The sequence below is a fragment of the Microtus ochrogaster genome, unplaced genomic scaffold (assembly GCF_000317375.1).
Source record: "Microtus ochrogaster isolate Prairie Vole_2 unplaced genomic scaffold, MicOch1.0 UNK9, whole genome shotgun sequence".
In the NCBI taxonomy this organism is placed as follows: Eukaryota; Metazoa; Chordata; class Mammalia; order Rodentia; family Cricetidae; genus Microtus; species Microtus ochrogaster.
The window spans coordinates 8241374-8259316 of NW_004949107.1; the positions used below are offsets into that span (position 1 = coordinate 8241374).

At 38.3% G+C, this 17943-nt stretch overlaps 1 protein-coding gene across 8 annotated transcripts in view; it reads right to left on the bottom strand.

The window, feature by feature from the left end:
- Ehbp1 (EH domain binding protein 1) overlaps positions 1-17943 on the bottom strand; it is a 282868-nt gene that overhangs the window by 146933 nt on the left and 117992 nt on the right. For all 8 annotated transcript variants that reach the window (XM_026788929.1, XM_026788928.1, XM_026788926.1 and 5 more), the window contains exons 6-7: positions 11035-11216; positions 8223-8362 (exon numbers count right to left, since the gene is read on the bottom strand). In XM_026788929.1, the coding sequence (XP_026644730.1) occupies positions 8223-8362; positions 11035-11216 (322 nt within the window). The remainder of the gene's footprint in view (positions 1-8222; positions 8363-11034; positions 11217-17943) is intronic.

Below are 17943 nucleotides of genomic sequence, written 5' to 3' on the forward strand. Positions count from 1 at the left end.
AGCTGCACATGAAGCCCTCAGGGACCAACTTTCACAGAATCTGAGCAGTGTGCACAGCACTGGTGAGAGCTGCACAAGATGACAGGACTCCAGCATAGTTAATCTAATATCTGGTTAGATATTATCTAGCATCTAGATATTAGATAACATTTATAAAATAGACCTCAAACCAAATCTGGAGTGATTTAAAAAGTCACTATATGCTGATTACGAGAATACTCTATAGAGGACATTATAATACACTCATTTTCATAAAAAAAATATAAGACACAAAGTTTCAGATTAATCCTAACACTCCAATGTTGGGTGATTTCACTACCCACTCTCACTGATTAACTGGTATCATAGATCAAATGGACTTAACAGGTTTCTACAGAACATTCTGCCCAAATATTGCAGTATTCTGCATTCTTCTCAACTTGCTGCTCTAAACTTTCTCTAAAACAGATAATGCTAGAACAAAAGCAAGTCTTAACAAATATAAATGAGAGTAGCCTTTTGTATTCTATCTGATCACAAGGAAATAAAGTTAAAAATATACAGCAAGAAAAGCTACAGAAAATAGAAACTGATGGAAATTAAAGAATGCTTTGCTGAATAAAGGGTCCACTGAAGAAATTAAAAAGGAAATTAAAAATTCTTAAACTGTACAAAAATAAAGACAAAACCTACCAAAACCTGTGAGATAATGAAAGAGAGAAATGCATAGCTGTGAGAGCCCACACTGAAAAAGAGAAGAGAAATCTCAAATAATGATGTACTTAAGTCCCAGAGAAAACAAGAACAAGCCAAACCAGAAGAGAGCTGATGGAAAGAAAGAATCGGGAACAAGGCAAGTCGGTGATTGTGCAGTAAGCAAAGCTGCTTGCCAACGTGATGCTAGCGCTGACCCATACAATTGGTCCTCTGACACAAGGAAGGGCCATTTAAAAAAAAAAAAAGAGTAAGGCATGTAGAAAACAATACAATCGATGAAAGAAAAATTGACTCAGGAAGATCACCAAATTCATTTTATGAAATTACATCAAAATCAGAAAAAAAAACAATGAAAAGAGAAAATCATCCCTGTTGGTCAGAGACACATTTTTTTAAAGCATTTAAAAACTAAGTTCAAGAACACATCAAAAATGATCATCATAATCAAGGTAATTAATTTCATTCCAGAGACTCAAGGATGTTTTTAACAAATATAATGCATTACATAAACAGACTCAAGGACACAAATCACATGACTGCTTTAATAGATGCAGAAAAGGCCTTTGGCAAATTCAACATTCCTTCATGACAAAAACTATGGAAAAAACTAGGAATGGAGGGAACATGTCTCAGTATCATAAAGGACACATATGACATGACAAACCTAGAGCTGAAAGGAAGAAAACGAAACATTTTCACTAAAATCAGGAACAAGACAAGGGTGTACACTGTATCCACTCCTATTCAGGAAGCCTGAAGTCTTAGCTAGAATACTAAGACAAGAGAAAGAAATAAAAGGGGTACAAACAGGAAAGGAAGGCTATAATATTATATATGACATGAGTCTGTACATAGTAATCCTACAGATTCTACCAGAAAACTTCTAGGATAAGCATTTTCTGCAAAGTGCTAAGATACAAAATTAATATTACAAGTGAAATTTAAAAAACCATTTATTTTGTAAGCATGGGTGGTTTGCCTACACACAGTGTATCACGTGTGTGCCTGATGCCAGTGAAGAGCAGGAGTTAGATTCCCTAGGGTTGGAGTTACAGACTGTGGTGGAATATTAGTTTAAGATGTATTACATTCATCTATGCTGTGGACTATCTTCTTGATGATGCAAAGATGTGTTCATTCTTTCATGTTGTATTCGTTTAAAGCTGTGTTACTAAAACACCTGATTGGCTTAATAAAGAGCTGAATGGCAATAGCTAGGCAGGAGAGACAAACAGACGGAGCTGCCAAGCAGAGAGAATAAATACGAGAAGAAATCTGGGCTAGAAGAAGAACAAGAAGAGGGAGGAGCAAGAAGAGGCGAAGAGGACAGCAGGAGCCAGCCACACAGCTGCACAGCCAGCCACGGAGTAAGAAGGAGCAAGATATATAGAGTAAAGATGGGTAAAAATCCCAGAGGCAAAATGTAGTTAAAGAGAAACAGGGTAATTAAAGTTAAGCTACAGAAGCTAGCTCGAAACAAGCCCAGCTAAGGCTGGGTATTCATAAATAAGAATTAGATTTCGTGTATTTATTTGGGAGCTGGGTGGTGCCTCCCCAAAAGTCCCAACTACAACAGATGGTTGCGAACCACTATATAGGTGCTGAGAATTGAAACCAGTTCCTCTGTAACAGTTGTCAGTGCTTTTAACCGTTAACCCATTGCTCCAGTACCCAAAACTAACATACAAAAATAGTAGCCTTCCCACATCCCAGTAAGAAAAGTATTAAGAAAAAAAATTAGGGAAACAATTCCATTCACAACCTTTAGAAAAAAGCCTTCGAATGAACCTAACCAAGGAAATGAAAGACCCCTACAGCAAAATTTAAAACACTGAAGAAAAAATTGGGGATGATCCTAGAAAATGGGATCTCCTATTGCTCATGCACTGGAAAAATTAATATTGTGAAATAGGATTGTTCCCACCAAAAACAAGCTAATGATTCAGTGTAATACTTATAAAAATTCTACAACCATTCTTCCATAGAAATCGTAAAATTCCTATGGAAGACCAGTGAGATTGCTCGGTGGGTGAGAGTAGCTGCTAGCGAGCCTGACAACCAGAGTTCAGTCACTGGAGTGAGGAGAAAACAACTTCCACAACTTCTCCTCTGACCTCTGCACACATGCTGTGGAAATGCACATGGATACACAACACTCTAATTAAAACAATAAAAATTAATATGTAAGCATAAAAAACCTTTTAGTAATCAAAACAATTCTGAACAATAAGAATAACACTAGAGGCATAAAATGCCAGATTTTCAAATTATTTTAAACATTTTTATTTCAAAATTTAATGCTACAGCATCAAAGTAAAAATAATTAATAATAATAAAGTGATGATGACATTGGAACAGTGTGAAGCCGATGTGAAGATCAACAGAATTAAGTCCCAGATATATATATATATATATATATATATATATATATATATATATATATATATGGTTTTTAATAACGATGCTTAAAGCCACACTGAAGAAAAAACCCACCTTGTCAATACATACATGGTGTTGGGAAAATGAAATATCTACATGTAGAAGAATGAAACTAGATTCTTATCTGTCACGCATTACAAAAATCAACTCCAAATAGATCAAAGGCATAAAGTTAAGATCTGACATACCAAAGCTGTTAGAGAAAAAGGTAGAGAAAATAGCTCAAGATCTAGGTGAAAGTGAGGACTTTCAGAATAGGACTCCACTTGCTCAGAAAATAAGGCCAACAACTGACAAGGGAAACCTTGCAATCACAAGCTTTCTGCACAGCAAAGCAAAGTCACTCGGATGAGCTGGCACCCTACAGGATCTAAGACCTTCACCAGTTACACATCTGACAGAAATAACATCTAGAACATATTCTGCAAAAAAAAAAAAAAAGAGAGAGAGAGAGAAGTAAACATAAAGAAATCAAACAACCCAGTGCAAAAATGGTCTATGGACTGGCACAGTGTTCTCAAAAGAAGAAACCCAAATGGCTAATAAATACTTTTAAATGTTTCTAGGAAATGCAAATCAAAATTACCCTGAGGTTCCATCCAGCCCCAGTCAGAATGACTATCATCAAGAAAATCATCACTGATAACAAATGCTGGTGAGGATGTGGAGAAGGATGAACCTTTACTGCTGGTGGGAGTGTAAGCTAGCAACCACTATAGAAATCACAGTAGAAAATCCTCAAAGAGGTAAAAAGAGAGCGAGCATATGACAACAGCTATGCCACTCCTGGACCAGCGATCAAAGGATTCTCCACGTTACTGCAGAGACATGTGCACACACTCGCTGTGTATTCGATAGCTCGGAAATGCAATCAGTCAACTGATGGACGGATAATAAAAGTACAGGACATGTTTATGATAGAGGCTCATCACGTTGTAAAGCAAATGGAAAAATGAGACTTGAGGGAAAACATCACACTAAGTGACGTGACCAAAGCACAGAAAGACAAATGCCACCTGCTGGCTCTTCTGTGCAGCTCTATTTAGATTTGTGAGTTCAACTAGGGGTGCCTGCAGAGATTAAACAGTTAAAAAGGAGCAATTAGAGAGTGGGTTGGAAGAGGATTTAAATAATAATTTAAACAGGAAAGAAAGAGTTTGAAGAAAGATACCCTGTATGGGTAGATAATGTTACTACCAGAAGCCAAGGTTAATAAACAATAATACTAGTAATGGGGTATGGAATACTTCCTTCTTTAAGTTGTTGGTCAAGGAGGTTCCAGAGACCCCCAAAACAATACATACAATTACCACTGCTGCTAGCTGCCCAGCAAAACAAGATGATAATTGTTGAAGCCACATAGGTCGTAGGATATAGAGAAATCAAATAGAAAGTTAGCTGGAACTTCCTCTCCACTGGCTGGCTTTTACAGTCCTAGAAAACATTATGCAGCCACTGGGAGGGAAAAATCTGTGAACTCTGCATGCGTCAACAGCAACCTACCAGGCAAGACACACCTGCTGGTGCAATAAGTGTGTGACTGTGATGGAGAGGTAACCAGTGACCTTCTAGTTGGATCTGAGGCCTGCTTCACAAGCAGAGGCCACACCTGATGATGTACACTGGTCAAAAGTCCGTGGCTGGGCAGGTCCTAGGCCCTAAAGAAGAACCTACTATTGCTGCCTTCTAAGTGGACTAAGATAAGTGCTGTCCACAGCCTTGGTAAGAGAAGCTTCTGTCTAGAGTGGACAACAGTTACTGCAGAGACTTCTAACTGGGCAAAGTGCTAAGAATGAGTGACTGTTGAGTTCTCAGTCCTAAAGGGCCAGCTAATCACCTCCTCACTGTTCACAGAACATCATACAAAAGGGAGCAGGAAGACTGGGTTCATCACCCTATCATCATGGATGAGGGAGGGGCTGGAAGAACTTATCTCTCCCCGAGGAACTAACTACAGGCAGTTACTAGTTGAGGGGAGAGGGAGAGCCATATTCCTCAGTCACCTGGCCTGAGTTTCTCTTGTTTAAGTAAAGAACCTCTAAGCTGAGAAGAAAAGGAAGTTCGGCGGAGCAGGAATGAACAGGCGAGAATAATGGAAGAAGAAGTATGAGCAAAGGACATTATACACGTGCAGGGTTTTCCCATGGAGACCTCCAAGCAACCCAGGTTATTGTCAAAGCTATTGGTTGCTGTTCACAAACTGAAGTTAACACCCACATAACTCACTGAACATAGAAAAGTCAGCTGGTGCCTAGCCAGTCTTCACCCCTCCCGCGTAGTGTTCATGGTATTAGAAGGTACTCTGCACACTACCAGTGGAGAAAGGGAAACACCAACCCAGCTGCAAATGCTTGGATCTACCTGTGACCTGCCTACAAGATATGCTGGTGCAATAGTGGCACAAAAGTTGTAGGAATAACCAACCACTATCTAATTGGAATTAAGTTCCACTCCATGAGATAGAACTCATGGCCAACACTACCTAAGTGGTCAAGAACCTGGGACAAGATAGGCCACAAACCTAGAGAAAAACCAAATACTATTCTTTTGCTAAAGGAATGTAGCAATAAAATGACTGATACCAACATTCTGCTTTATTCATAGATCAGTATCTTGCTCAGCCATTATCAAAGAAGCTCCCTCTGATAGAGGCTCTGGTAGATGAAAACCAATACAGAGACCCACAACTAGAAATGTGACTAGACAATTTTCAAATTACCATACAAGAATGATTACATTTCAAAATATCCTCAGGAGCTAGAGAGATGGCTCAGCAGTTAAGAGCACAAGGTCTCTCTCCAATGAGAGACTTGTCTCCATGAAATTCTTCCTCTCACAGTTCTGAGAACTCTGCAGAAGAGGAGGTGGAAAGACTGAAAGAAGCTGGATGATGGAAACATCAGGGGAGCAAGCAAGGCCTTCTAGACACAACAGGACTGATGTGTATGAATTCAGAAAGAGTGACGGCACAGCAGGTACAGGGTCTGCACAAGTCTAAGCCGGATAGGGTCCAAGAGCTGAGAAATAGACATAAGCCCCATCCCTAACCCAGAAGCTGTCTTTAATTGATAGCTGCTCACAAAGGAAAACTTAGTCTTCTCCAATGGAGTCTCACTGGGGATACAAACCACATTTAAGGGAAGGTCCCATGTCCAGCCATAGAGAGCCAATGAACTCAATGGTATTTTTCAAAATTGTTTTTTGTATCTCACAATGCTTTGTCTGAGGTTCCCCCTCTCTGCCCTTAGAGATCTTTTGCTTGTATATTATGGATTCTGATTTTGTATTTACAGAATTTCTGTGTGCAAATGTGTAGCCTTAACAACTGTATGTGTTTCTTGACATTTTTCTTTGGCTCTTTTTTCCACCCTCTGTTTGTTTGTTTTGTCCTATTTTGATTTGTTTTTATTTTATTTTATTTTTTATAATTACTATTCTAGATACCTCTTTGTATTCTAATTAAAGAAAGAACGAGTGTGAATTTAGGTGGATGGGGAGGTAGGCGGGAGCTGGGAGGAACTGGAGGAAGAAAAACTGTAATCAGAATATACCATATTGAGAAAAAACCCCTTTTCAATAAAAGTATTGTGCTGCTGCTGCCATCATTAGGGAATGCAACTGTATGCTAACATTTATTATTGGGGGGGGGCATATACTAATGAAATAAGTATAACAGCCCAAAGGAGATAGAGGGAAGGGACTGGCAAAGAAAATTATATTGCATTTCTTATAAGAGGAGAAATAATATATTCTGTTTAATTTTAATACTAGTAAGATCCACAGGGTCATTCATTTATCTGTCTGGTTTACTCATTTTAAAGTCTATTATTCTAAAATGAAAGCAGGACACATAATTTTCAAATTATGCTAACAAAAATGCTTAAATTAAAAGAAAATTCTCAGGGGCTGGAGAGATACCTCAGCAGTTAAAAGCACTGGCTTAAGTTACGAGGACAGGGGTTCAATTCCAAGCACCCACACAGTAACTCATAACCATCGATAATTCTAGTACCAGGGGCTCTAACACCCTCTTTTGGTCTTCACCAACGCAGGCATGCATGTGGCACACAGACATTACACAGGCAAAACACCCATACACATAAAATAATGTAAAAAATTAAAAATCAGAGAGGCAAAATGAAGGTAGGTAGAGAGAGGAAAATAATAAGAAAAGACCTCATATATATCCATATGTATATATGAATGTATATACACACGCTTATATATATACTAATATAAGTGAAATTAGGTCAGCTATTGGAATAGAGAACTTTTGAAATACTTGTGTGTCACTTGGCTATGTGAGCAGGCAGGTGGGAGCATGCACGTGTGTGGTGTAAGTGTGTGTGCAGTCAAAAGCCAAAGTCTACCAGGTATCTTTCTCAATTCTCTCACTGAGCCCTGATTCGGCCAGGCCAGCAAGCCCCCACAGCCCCTCCTCTTATCCCTCCAGCACTGGATTACAGACAAAGTCTCTGTGCTTCTGGGGACAGAACTCTGGTCACTATGCTGTGAGGCAGGAGCTTTACTGACTGAGTCACTGCCCCAGCTCTGCAAAGAGCTATTAAAAAGCAAACATTATGGAGCTGGAGTAGCCAAATGATATCTATTAGAGACGTACTTAAACTAAGAGATGGGCTAAGAATAATACGTGTGACAAGCAAATGAAGCATAGTTTACAAATATCAACACTGGACAAAATAACAAGGGAAGAAGTATAAAATTGAGCAAAATGGTACAGATTTGGATGAGATTATAAAACTATGTCTTTCTTTTTGAACCAAATACTTTAGGACCTAAGTCCTCTATATGAAAAGATAAAAATGTAAATAAGTTAATTTTTGGAAAATTAACAAAAATACGTATGTTTAAACAATAAAGAAAAAACTTTAGTAAAGTTTTTTGAAACTGAAACAAAGAGACTTGAATTTTATTTGAATTTGAGCAGAAGTAAACAGGTAGAAATATACATACAAAGCACATGCTGTAAAACATACTGTCTTAAATACATCTGAGTTAAGAAAGAAATTAAAACCCAATACACAAATTAGAAAATAAACTTTTAGTTCAATGCTAGTAAAGCCAACCTGTAATTTTTGCTGCCTTTTCCTCTTGGTTCACTCGATTCTCATCATCATCTTCATTATCTTCTTCAAAATCATCTAAATTGCCAATGTCAGCCTGCTTCATACTCATCAAACTAGCCAAACTCTGCATATCTTCGTCCCTATATCAAATTAGTCAAAATACAATACACAGCTTACTAGATGACATTACTTGAAAAATAATTAGAAAATAAAGGTTTAATATTCCTAATCTGCAAATCTTAAACCCAAACATTTCAAAATCTAAAGCACTCTGAAACCCAAGCTTTGGCATGCTGACAAAGGCGACACACGTGGAACACCTCACACGTGGAACACCTCACACGTGGAACACCTCGCACGTGGAACACCTCGCACGTGGAACACCTCACACGTGGCATGTGACAGGCCGCAGTCAAGGCTCAGGTGCACGGAAGACACTCTGAACTGAAGACACTGTGTAAAAACTACTTTAGGCCACATAAGAAAGTCTGCATGAAAGTTAAATGGCATTGTGCTTAGACTTGGGTCCCCTCCCTAAGATATCCTTATGTATATGCAAACACCCCAAAATCTAGAAAAAAACGAAATCTGAAAACTTGCAGAGCTAAGCATTTTGGATAATGGATATAAGATAAAATATTAACATATTCCTTCTTTCTGTAAAAAAAGAGTAACACCTTGCATGTTGTATAAGAATATTTTAAACGTAAGAATTTTACAGACCGTATAAATTTCTAAATGACATATTCACTGCAAAGCAAACAAGACTGAACTCTAAGTGGTTAAGGCTTTAGAAGGCAATTGTGCTGGCACCCCACGGAAAACAAAAAGTTTCTGCAGAGAATTCAAATATAGTTTCTTGAGCATTACATCTAGAAACAAAACCTTGGGCAGTCCACAAATGAGATAAATCTTGACTTTAAAATAAAACTTGAACTGGACAGACAGACCAGAGGTTAAGAGCACTGGCTGCCCTTCTGGACAAAACTGGGTTCAATTCCCAGCACTGGGGGCCCACAGTGTCTGTAACTCCAGTTACAAAGGATCCAACGCCCTCTTCTGACCTTCACAGGTTTCAGGCATGTCCATGGTGCACAGGCATAAATACAGACAAATATATAAACTATATATAACACACATATAAAATTTTATACATATATTACATAAAATAACAAAATAAATGTTAAAAACTAAAATGAAACACTTAACTCTTCCAAAAGGAATTAGAACAGGAATTCTGAATAGAAAACCATGAACCATTCTGGATCTATGGGCTGGAGAAAATCAAATGGTAAACCCTGCAAACCATGTGTTAAGTTTTCCATAGAGCCACAGGCCCTAAAGGTAACTACTGCAACCAAAAATAAATCATCTAAAGCAAAGTCTAGTCTTTTGAAGAAATATGAGATGAAATCTTCAGCTAATTATGAGTTGGACACCATCTATTTGATAAAATATGAATTTTTATCTCAAACATTTAAAAATATAATTTTATGAAGTTTATATTAAATATCTTGAGACAACTCACTTATGTTTTCTTCATCTGTTATTTTCACCTTAAAACTCACTGAACACATTTTAAAATGTTATACAACATATTAATTTTCAGTTTTGTATACTTCTGCCAAATTCAGGCAGAAAAATTAAAATACTGCTCTTTTATAATCTTTAATAATTTTATCTTCAGAATATGATATAACTATGTAAACTAAGCCAAGTATAGAAATTCTTCACATTTTATTTCACACAGGCTAAGTTAACAAAATGATTTCCTCTTTTTAAACGAATCATGACGGTCAACACAAACAATAAAAGTTGTATTATTCATATGAATGCCTTCCAAATTCTCAGTATCAGTAATAAATGATAAGGATTCATATTAAATTGAGACTCTCAGTTTAAATGCGCTTTTTCTTACCCAGACAGCTACGGATGGTGCCGGCACATTTACTGCTCGGTCTCCTTCTTCTGTTTCCGGTCCTTCACTTGGCTTACACCTCAGGGTGAGAGCCTTCCTTCCCCGTGTCTACAGTCCATTCTCAACCACCTCCCTAACCACACTCACTCTCAGCGGACGGCTGCCATCTAGCATGTCACCTGCTGCCTTGGAGATGAGAGCCAAACATCTCACTTCGAGTGATACACAGAAACTAGCTTATCAGTCAAGCAGACATGACCGATTATGGTAACCACATTCTCCTGGGCTAAATGTGTGCACAACTGTGGTTCAGAATGGACCACCTTTCTCCCTTATCTTTAACAGAGAGTTTCCAGCATGGCATTTTTATCGATTCTGCCCCTTCATAGTCTACTTAGACAGGCTCTTGCACTGTAGATACCACATGTACTTGTTCCTGACTTGACAATGCAGTGGGTGCTTATTCAGCACGGAAGAAATGATTTTTGGTTTGGTTTTGGTTTTGAGAAAGGTATTGTGTTGGTTACTTTTTGTCAATTGGACACAAACCAGCGTCACTTTGGAAAAGGGAATCTCAATTAAGAAACTGCCTGCATCAGGCTGGCCAGAAGGCATATCTGTGGGACATTTTCTTGATTACTGATAGATATGAGAAGAGCCACTGTGGGCGGGGCCACCCCAGGCAGGCGGCCTGGGTGTGTAAGAAAGTAGGCTGAGAAAGCCAAGCCCAATGACCTCTATTCTTCCAAGGCTTCCGCTTCAATTCTTGCCTTGAGTTCGTGCCTTGGATTCATCTGAATGATGTTCATCTTATTGCCATTCTACTAAGACAAACGCTGTGGTATTTTAAAACACGAGATGAAGGAAGTCACTTATTTAACGAGAGAAACTTACGTTGCTTTTCCTTCCCGAAGAAAGATACAAGATAATGAAAACTGGAGAGTGGCAGATACAACTTTTTTAGATAATGGCTTAAATTTTAACTTGACATCAGTTTGAGTTGGCATAGGGCTTGCATACTGTTTCATATTAATGCTGCTAGTAGCAAGAGCTTTCCTCCGACCAGAAGGGGATTCCTGTAAGAGAAAAAAAAATTATGCAATTTAGAATTGTTTTATAGCTAATAAAAATTAAGGCCGGGCGTTGGTGGCGCACGCCTTTAATCCCAGCACTCGGGAGGCAGAGGCAGGCGGATCTCTGTGAGTTCGAGACCAGCCTGGTCTACAGAGCTAGTTCCAGGACAGGCTCCAAAGCCACAGAGAAACCCTGTCTCGAAAAACCAAAAAAAAAAAAAAAAAAAATTAAGAACTTCCTCCACTAAATAATTCTTATAATAATAAAATTGTAATGAACTTTTATATTAAGTAAAGCAGATAAAAAAATAAAACAAAGAGTTGTCTCAAAAATACTTATACTAGAAGAAAATGTGGGATAAAAGCTCATAAAGAGCATGTGCAGGGGCTCATCCCGCAATCCCAGCACTAGGGTGGGTAGAGGCAAGAGGATCCTGAGTTCACCGCTGGCCCCAACTACATGAGACCCTGCCTCAGGGAAACTAGGAAAGGTTCCAGGTTAGTGTGAGAAATCGATCTGTCGTTAACTGCCCTAAATCTTGATTAAATTAAGGTAACATGATGGTATTTTCTCGTTAGATCTATAACTTTTTTCTAAGACATTTTGTGATTAATTCTAGTCTTTTCCTTAAGATCACATATGTCAGTAAAGAAACTGTTTTGCAGATCCCACGGCAACACTGCTGACTGACCCCATATCTAAAAAGTCTTGAAAACAGTCAGTGCCCACTCATGAGAACCATACAACAAGAAGCCTGTCTGCTCTTTAAGGCGTTTAATAGTAAGGGTTTAGGAGACTGGTACAAAGAGGGTAGTAAATGGCTGGGCATTAGCCATGTGTGAACATCATATAAATCCTGCAGACATGTGATAACATATAATCTTCCATTGTGTTCTACTGGCAAGAGGCAATTCAGATACAAGACAATCTGTGACAATGTAAACCAGAGGTTATATACATCCACGATTTTCTGAGGCTGACATTAGAATTGAAAGTAACATTAAAGCTTAACATTAAAGAAACCTCAGCCTTGGTAATATTCCCTATTTTTAAAAAAAGGAGTTACTAAACAGATATTCAATTACTCAATTTTCCAACCAAGGCAAGAAATTTTATCATTAACACCTTTATTACTGTTCAATAAATCCTGGTTCACCATACGAGAGGTCAATTTGCCTAAAGTAAGGCTATTATACTTGAATCAAAGCATTATAAGACTTTTTTTTTTTTAAAAAAAAAAACCCTAACATTTCTTTCTAACAAATAGGTAAAACATAATGTCACCTCCCCAAAGAATGCCTATTTTAGAATGTGGTCTTATCTGTCAGATTATGCACAGCAATATTACACAGAACTATTAGTGCATGCAGATACCTTATGAATGAATTTCAAAAATGCATCAAGCACTTGAGAAGAAGTTAAGCCCTCTCAGAAGAAATACTTAAGAATATGCAAATACCCTCAACTGAATCAAGTTGAACAGATGTGACTGTCCCTAACAATACAAGTGTTCTTTCCCCGGTCGCTACTGTCAATCAAAGGATAAGATTAAGGTTCAAGGTTTTGACAATGTGCAAAATGAAAAGGTACAGTCAGGAATATCAATTTATTACACTGATATGAACAATAATCTCTTATTGTACCTTTAGAATAGCTAACAACCTCTCCCTCTAATGCGGAATGTAGAGCCCAGGTTGAAAGCATGACACACAGACTGTCACGTTATCGCTCTCAGCCCTTGTTCTGTTTCACAAGACGATGACATTCAGCCTCGATAGAACAATTTAATTTTGTAAGCAACTATGAAATTAACATCACTTAGAAACTTTGAAAGCTGTGTTTGAAGACACGCCTTTTAAGATACAGAATTTTAGTGGCATTTTATTTTTAGAGCAAAGGTTATACAGATAAACTTTTCTGAAGTATTTGATACTGTGTGCCTCTGAAACAATGGGTAATAAAGCATACTGAGTTCTAAATACATTCTGTCACACTGCCTAGCAAACGCTTTCCAACAGTGCTAATTAAGAAGTAAAATAAACAAAACTAACAGAGCTTAAATGCACCCAGTCAGATCTGGATCCCATTTCTTCACTTCCTAAACTAGCAGACCTACAACTGGGCCCAAGAACAGGCTGATTTTCAGCGAGTTCCACACCATCATTCTCTCCTTTCTCCACCTCTTGATTCCCTTCTCTTGGACTCTCTCCCCACCCTACTAAGACCCCCACCACCCTCCAGTCAGGTGGTCATGCACCGTCAGTCTAACATCACATTTTCAGGACCCCCGAAGAAGTTCCCATTAAGTTCTCATTCTCACTTTTATGACTTTTCCGTTGTTATAGAAAGCCTATAATATATTTCCATTTGTAAGAAATGCAGCTTACTATTGTTAGAAATCAGACACATTTGAGATAGAATGGGGCATTAGGACTTAGTTCTATAACTAAATTTCAGTTTCACTTTCTCACAGTGACAAATGTTTCCGAAAGCTGAACAACAGCAAGTATTGCTAAGAAGCATCATTCGTACTGCTGGGGACCATTTCCATGGGCACAGCCACTTGGGGAACAACTCTGCACTGTCTTCTAAAGTTGAATTTATTCACATATTATGAGTGAGCAATTCCATCTAGAAAACTGAAAGCACAGAACAACTATCCAATGAAATTATAGCAGAAAAAGTAAGGGAAAGAAATGGACAGCCAAGCACGAGACATTTAAACTCCCAACAGAGAGGGCCAGAGACCTTTCCATGACACATTATAGTCAAGCTGCCAAAACTATGAAACCAGGAAAAAAATACTAGAAGCTAGAAGAAAAAAATGACAACTCACATCACAATGGCATCAAACCTCTCAAGAGAAATTCCAAAAGCCGGGAAAAAATAGAATGATATATTTAAAATCCCAAGGGTAAGGGCTGTCAACTAAGACTACTACACAGAATTATCTTTTAAAATTAACAGAGAAAGATTTTAGAAATGAGCACCAACTAAAGAAAGTCATGATTTCCAATCTAGCAGTGCAGAAAATACTTAAAGGAATCCTAAACACAGGAGGAAGAGACCTCTATCTATCACACAAGACCAGGAAAGAATGAACTCAAGAGAGGAATGGATGAAAAATATAAACTGGGAAATAACCCAATCTTGTCCGACTCATAAAACCAGCAAATCCCTCATTTGAATAGGAGAGAGAAAAGAAGCAGAACTTACCAGCACTTTTGGGTTGCTCGTAAAACAACAAGCCAAACCCAACAACAGGAGATGGAAAGAAAGAAAGAAAGAAAGAAAGAAAGAAAGAAAGAAAGAAAGAAAGAAAGAAAGAAAGAAAGAAAGAAAGAAAGCTTTGCTTTGTTTTGTTTCGAGTTCTGTTTAACCTTGTTACACCTGGTATCACAAAACTGATTGTGTATTTCCTCAGTAGACATTGGAGATGAAAGACAAAGTTTTAGTCCACAAGAATTTTTCATTCTTTAAAGGATCCGGCCTTCTGACTCTGCTCCTGAACTTATTTTCTCTCATATCCTCTCTCATCTTCTCGGCTCCCTGCCCTGGCCTCCTCATTGTTTCTCAGCCTCACGCTTACAGGAACGTTCTTCTCATAAATACTATATCGCCAGCGCTCCTTGCCTTTCAGATCTTCCCTCAAACTTACCTTCCCAGACTGACAAAAATTTCAGCTTCTCTCCCAGTAGACATACTGTTTTCCCTATACTTTCCTTCCTTTGCACATACTATTAAACAAGCAAATTTTATTTATATACTTCTTTCTCTCTCTACTCTGTAAGTTCAATGAAGGCAGATATTTTGGTGTCTTTGTTTATTGTTGGTGCTAGTTCAAGAACCACTGCTCAACAAATATCCATTGAGCAAACAAGGGAATCATAATTTTATGACTTTTTATCACAAACACTTTCTGTTCCAGATTTTCCCCCCCACATATCTTTAAGGTACCTACTGTTCATGAAGGCATTCCTCTCCTTAAAAAGAGAAAGAGGGATATAAGGTTTCCTATGGTAGAGTAACTGGCAATCTGTAACCCACTTCCACTTGCAGAGCTAGGCAGATAGGTCACTAACAGGTAGAAGAAGATGTAAGATGAATAGGATATGATATAAATTGATTCACATAGGTGAGCTGAAGGGAAATGGGAAGCAGTCACCCTGGCCTCCTCATTGTTTCCTGTGTCTCAGTTATGGTCCCGCACTTGCTGCTTCCTCCCTTACCAGCAACGTTCTTCTCACAAAAACTATTCAGCTAGCTCTCCCTGGCCTTTCAGAGCGTCCCTCAAACTCGGACAACTACGACAAAGCACTTTGCGGAGGGAAGTGACCCACCTAAAATCAGGAAAATCCATGACTTAACCCTCACTCAACTGCTCTCAAACCGGGAGTCACAGACCTGGTTATAGGCTCCTGCCCCTCTGTCCTCTTACTTCAGGACTGTCTCTTCGGCAAGCCTCCACCCCTACCATGAAACTTTCTGCAGTTAACGTGTCCTTGGGAAAACCAGTCCCACTGCAGGGCGGGCCCCACTCCCAGGAGTAGTTGGCCAACACTAAATGAAAACAATGGTACTTTTGTCAATGTTTTGTTCTGTTTTGCTTTGCTTTGGCATTTTTCTCCTAATGAGTTTTTTATTCTTTTTTTTTGGTGAAAGAGATTGAGAGAAAGCATATGCAAGACGTGGACATAAAGTTAGGTGGGTAAAAAGGTGGAGAGGAAGAAAGGATCTGGGAGAAGTTGGGGGAGGAGAAATATAATCAAACTGTATGAAAAAATTTATATATTTTTATTGATTTTATTGAGCTATACATTTTTTTCTGCTCCCCTCCCACCCTCTCCCATGGACCCCATGCTCCCAATTTACTCAGGAGATCTTATCTTTCTCTACTTCCCATGTAGATTAGATCCATGCATGTCTCTTTTAGTGTCCTCAGTGTTGTCTTGGTTCTCTGGGATTGTGAATTACAGGCTGGTTTCCTTTGCTTTATGTCTAAAAGCTACTTATGAGTGAGTACATATGATGTTTGTCTCTCTGGGTCTGGGTTACCTCACTTAATGTGATATTTTCTAGATTCATCCTTTTGCCTACAAATTTCAGGATGTCATTGTTTTGTTTTGTTTTTTTTTCTGTGTAGTACTCCATTGTGTAAATGTACCACATTTTCCTTATCCATTTTTCGGTCAGGGGCATTTAGGTTGTTTCCAGGTTCTGGCTATGACAAACAATGCTGCTGTGAACATAGTTGAGCACATGTCCTTGTGGTACTGTTGAGCATCCTTTGAGTATATACCCAAAAGTGGTATTGCTAAGTCTTGAGGAAGGTTGTTTCCTAATTTTCTGAGAAATCGCCATACTGATATCCAAAAGGGCTATACCAATTTGCACTCCCACCGGCAATGCAGAAGTGTTCCCTTTTCCCCACAACCTCTCCAGCATAAGTTGTCATCAATGTTTTTGATCTTGGCCATTTTTACAGGTGTAAGATGGAATCTCAGAGTTGTTTTGATTTGCATTTCTCTGATGACTAAGGATGTTAAGCATTTCCTTAAGTGTCTTTCAGCCATTTTAGATTCCTCCACTGAATGTTCTCTGTTTAGGTCTGTACCCTATTTTTTTTATTAAATTATGTGTTCTTTTGATGACCACTTTCTTGAGTTCTTTGTATATTTTGGAGATCAGACCTCTGTCTCATGTGGGGTTGGTGAAGGTCCATTCTGTAGGCTGTTGTTTTATCTTATTGACTGTGTCCTTTGTTTTTTAAGTTTCAGAAGGTCCCATTTATTAATTGTTTCTCTCAGTGTCTGAGCTACTGGGGTTATATTTAGGAAGTGGTCTCCTGTGCCAACATGTTCAAGTGTACTTCCCACTTTCTCTCCTATGAGGTTCAGTGTAGTTGGCTTTATGTTGATGTCTTTGATCTATTTAGACTTGAGTTTTGTACATGGTAATAGATATAGATCTATTTTCATACTTTTACAGGTTGATATCCAGTTATGTTACTACCATTTGTTGAATATGCTTTCTTTTTTCCATTTTATATTTTTTGTTTCTTTGTCAAAAATCAGGTGTTTGTAGGTGTGTGGATTAATATCTGGGTCTTCAATTCATTTCCATTGGTCCTACTGTTTGTTTTTATGCCAATACCAGGTTATTTTCAGTACTGTAGCTCTGTAGTGAAGTTTGAAGTCAGAGATTGTGATGCTTCCAGAAGTTCTTTTACTGTACAGGATTATTTTGGCAATACTGGGTTTTTTGCTTCTCCATATGAAGTTGAGTAGTATTCTTTCTGAGGTCTGTGAAGAATTTTGCTGGGATTTTGATGGGCATTGCATAGAATCTGTAGATTGCTTTTGGTAAGATTGTCATTTTTACTATGATAATTCTACCTACCCAAGAGCATGGGAGATCTTTCCATTTTCTGATGTCTTCTTCAATTTCTTTCTTCAAAGATTTAAAGTTCTTGTCATATAGGTCTTCCACTTGTTTGGCTAGAGTTACTCAGAGATATTTTATGCTATTTGTGGCTACTGTGAAAGGTGATGTCTCTCTGATTTCTTTCTCAGCTCATTATCATCTCTGTAAAGAAGCACTATTGAGGAGAGGGAGGGGGAGAGGGAGTGGGAGGAGTGGGAGGGAAATGGCAGGATGGGAGGAGGTGGAAATTTTTAATAAATAAATAAATAAAAATAAAAAATAAGAAAGCACTATTGTTTTGTTTTG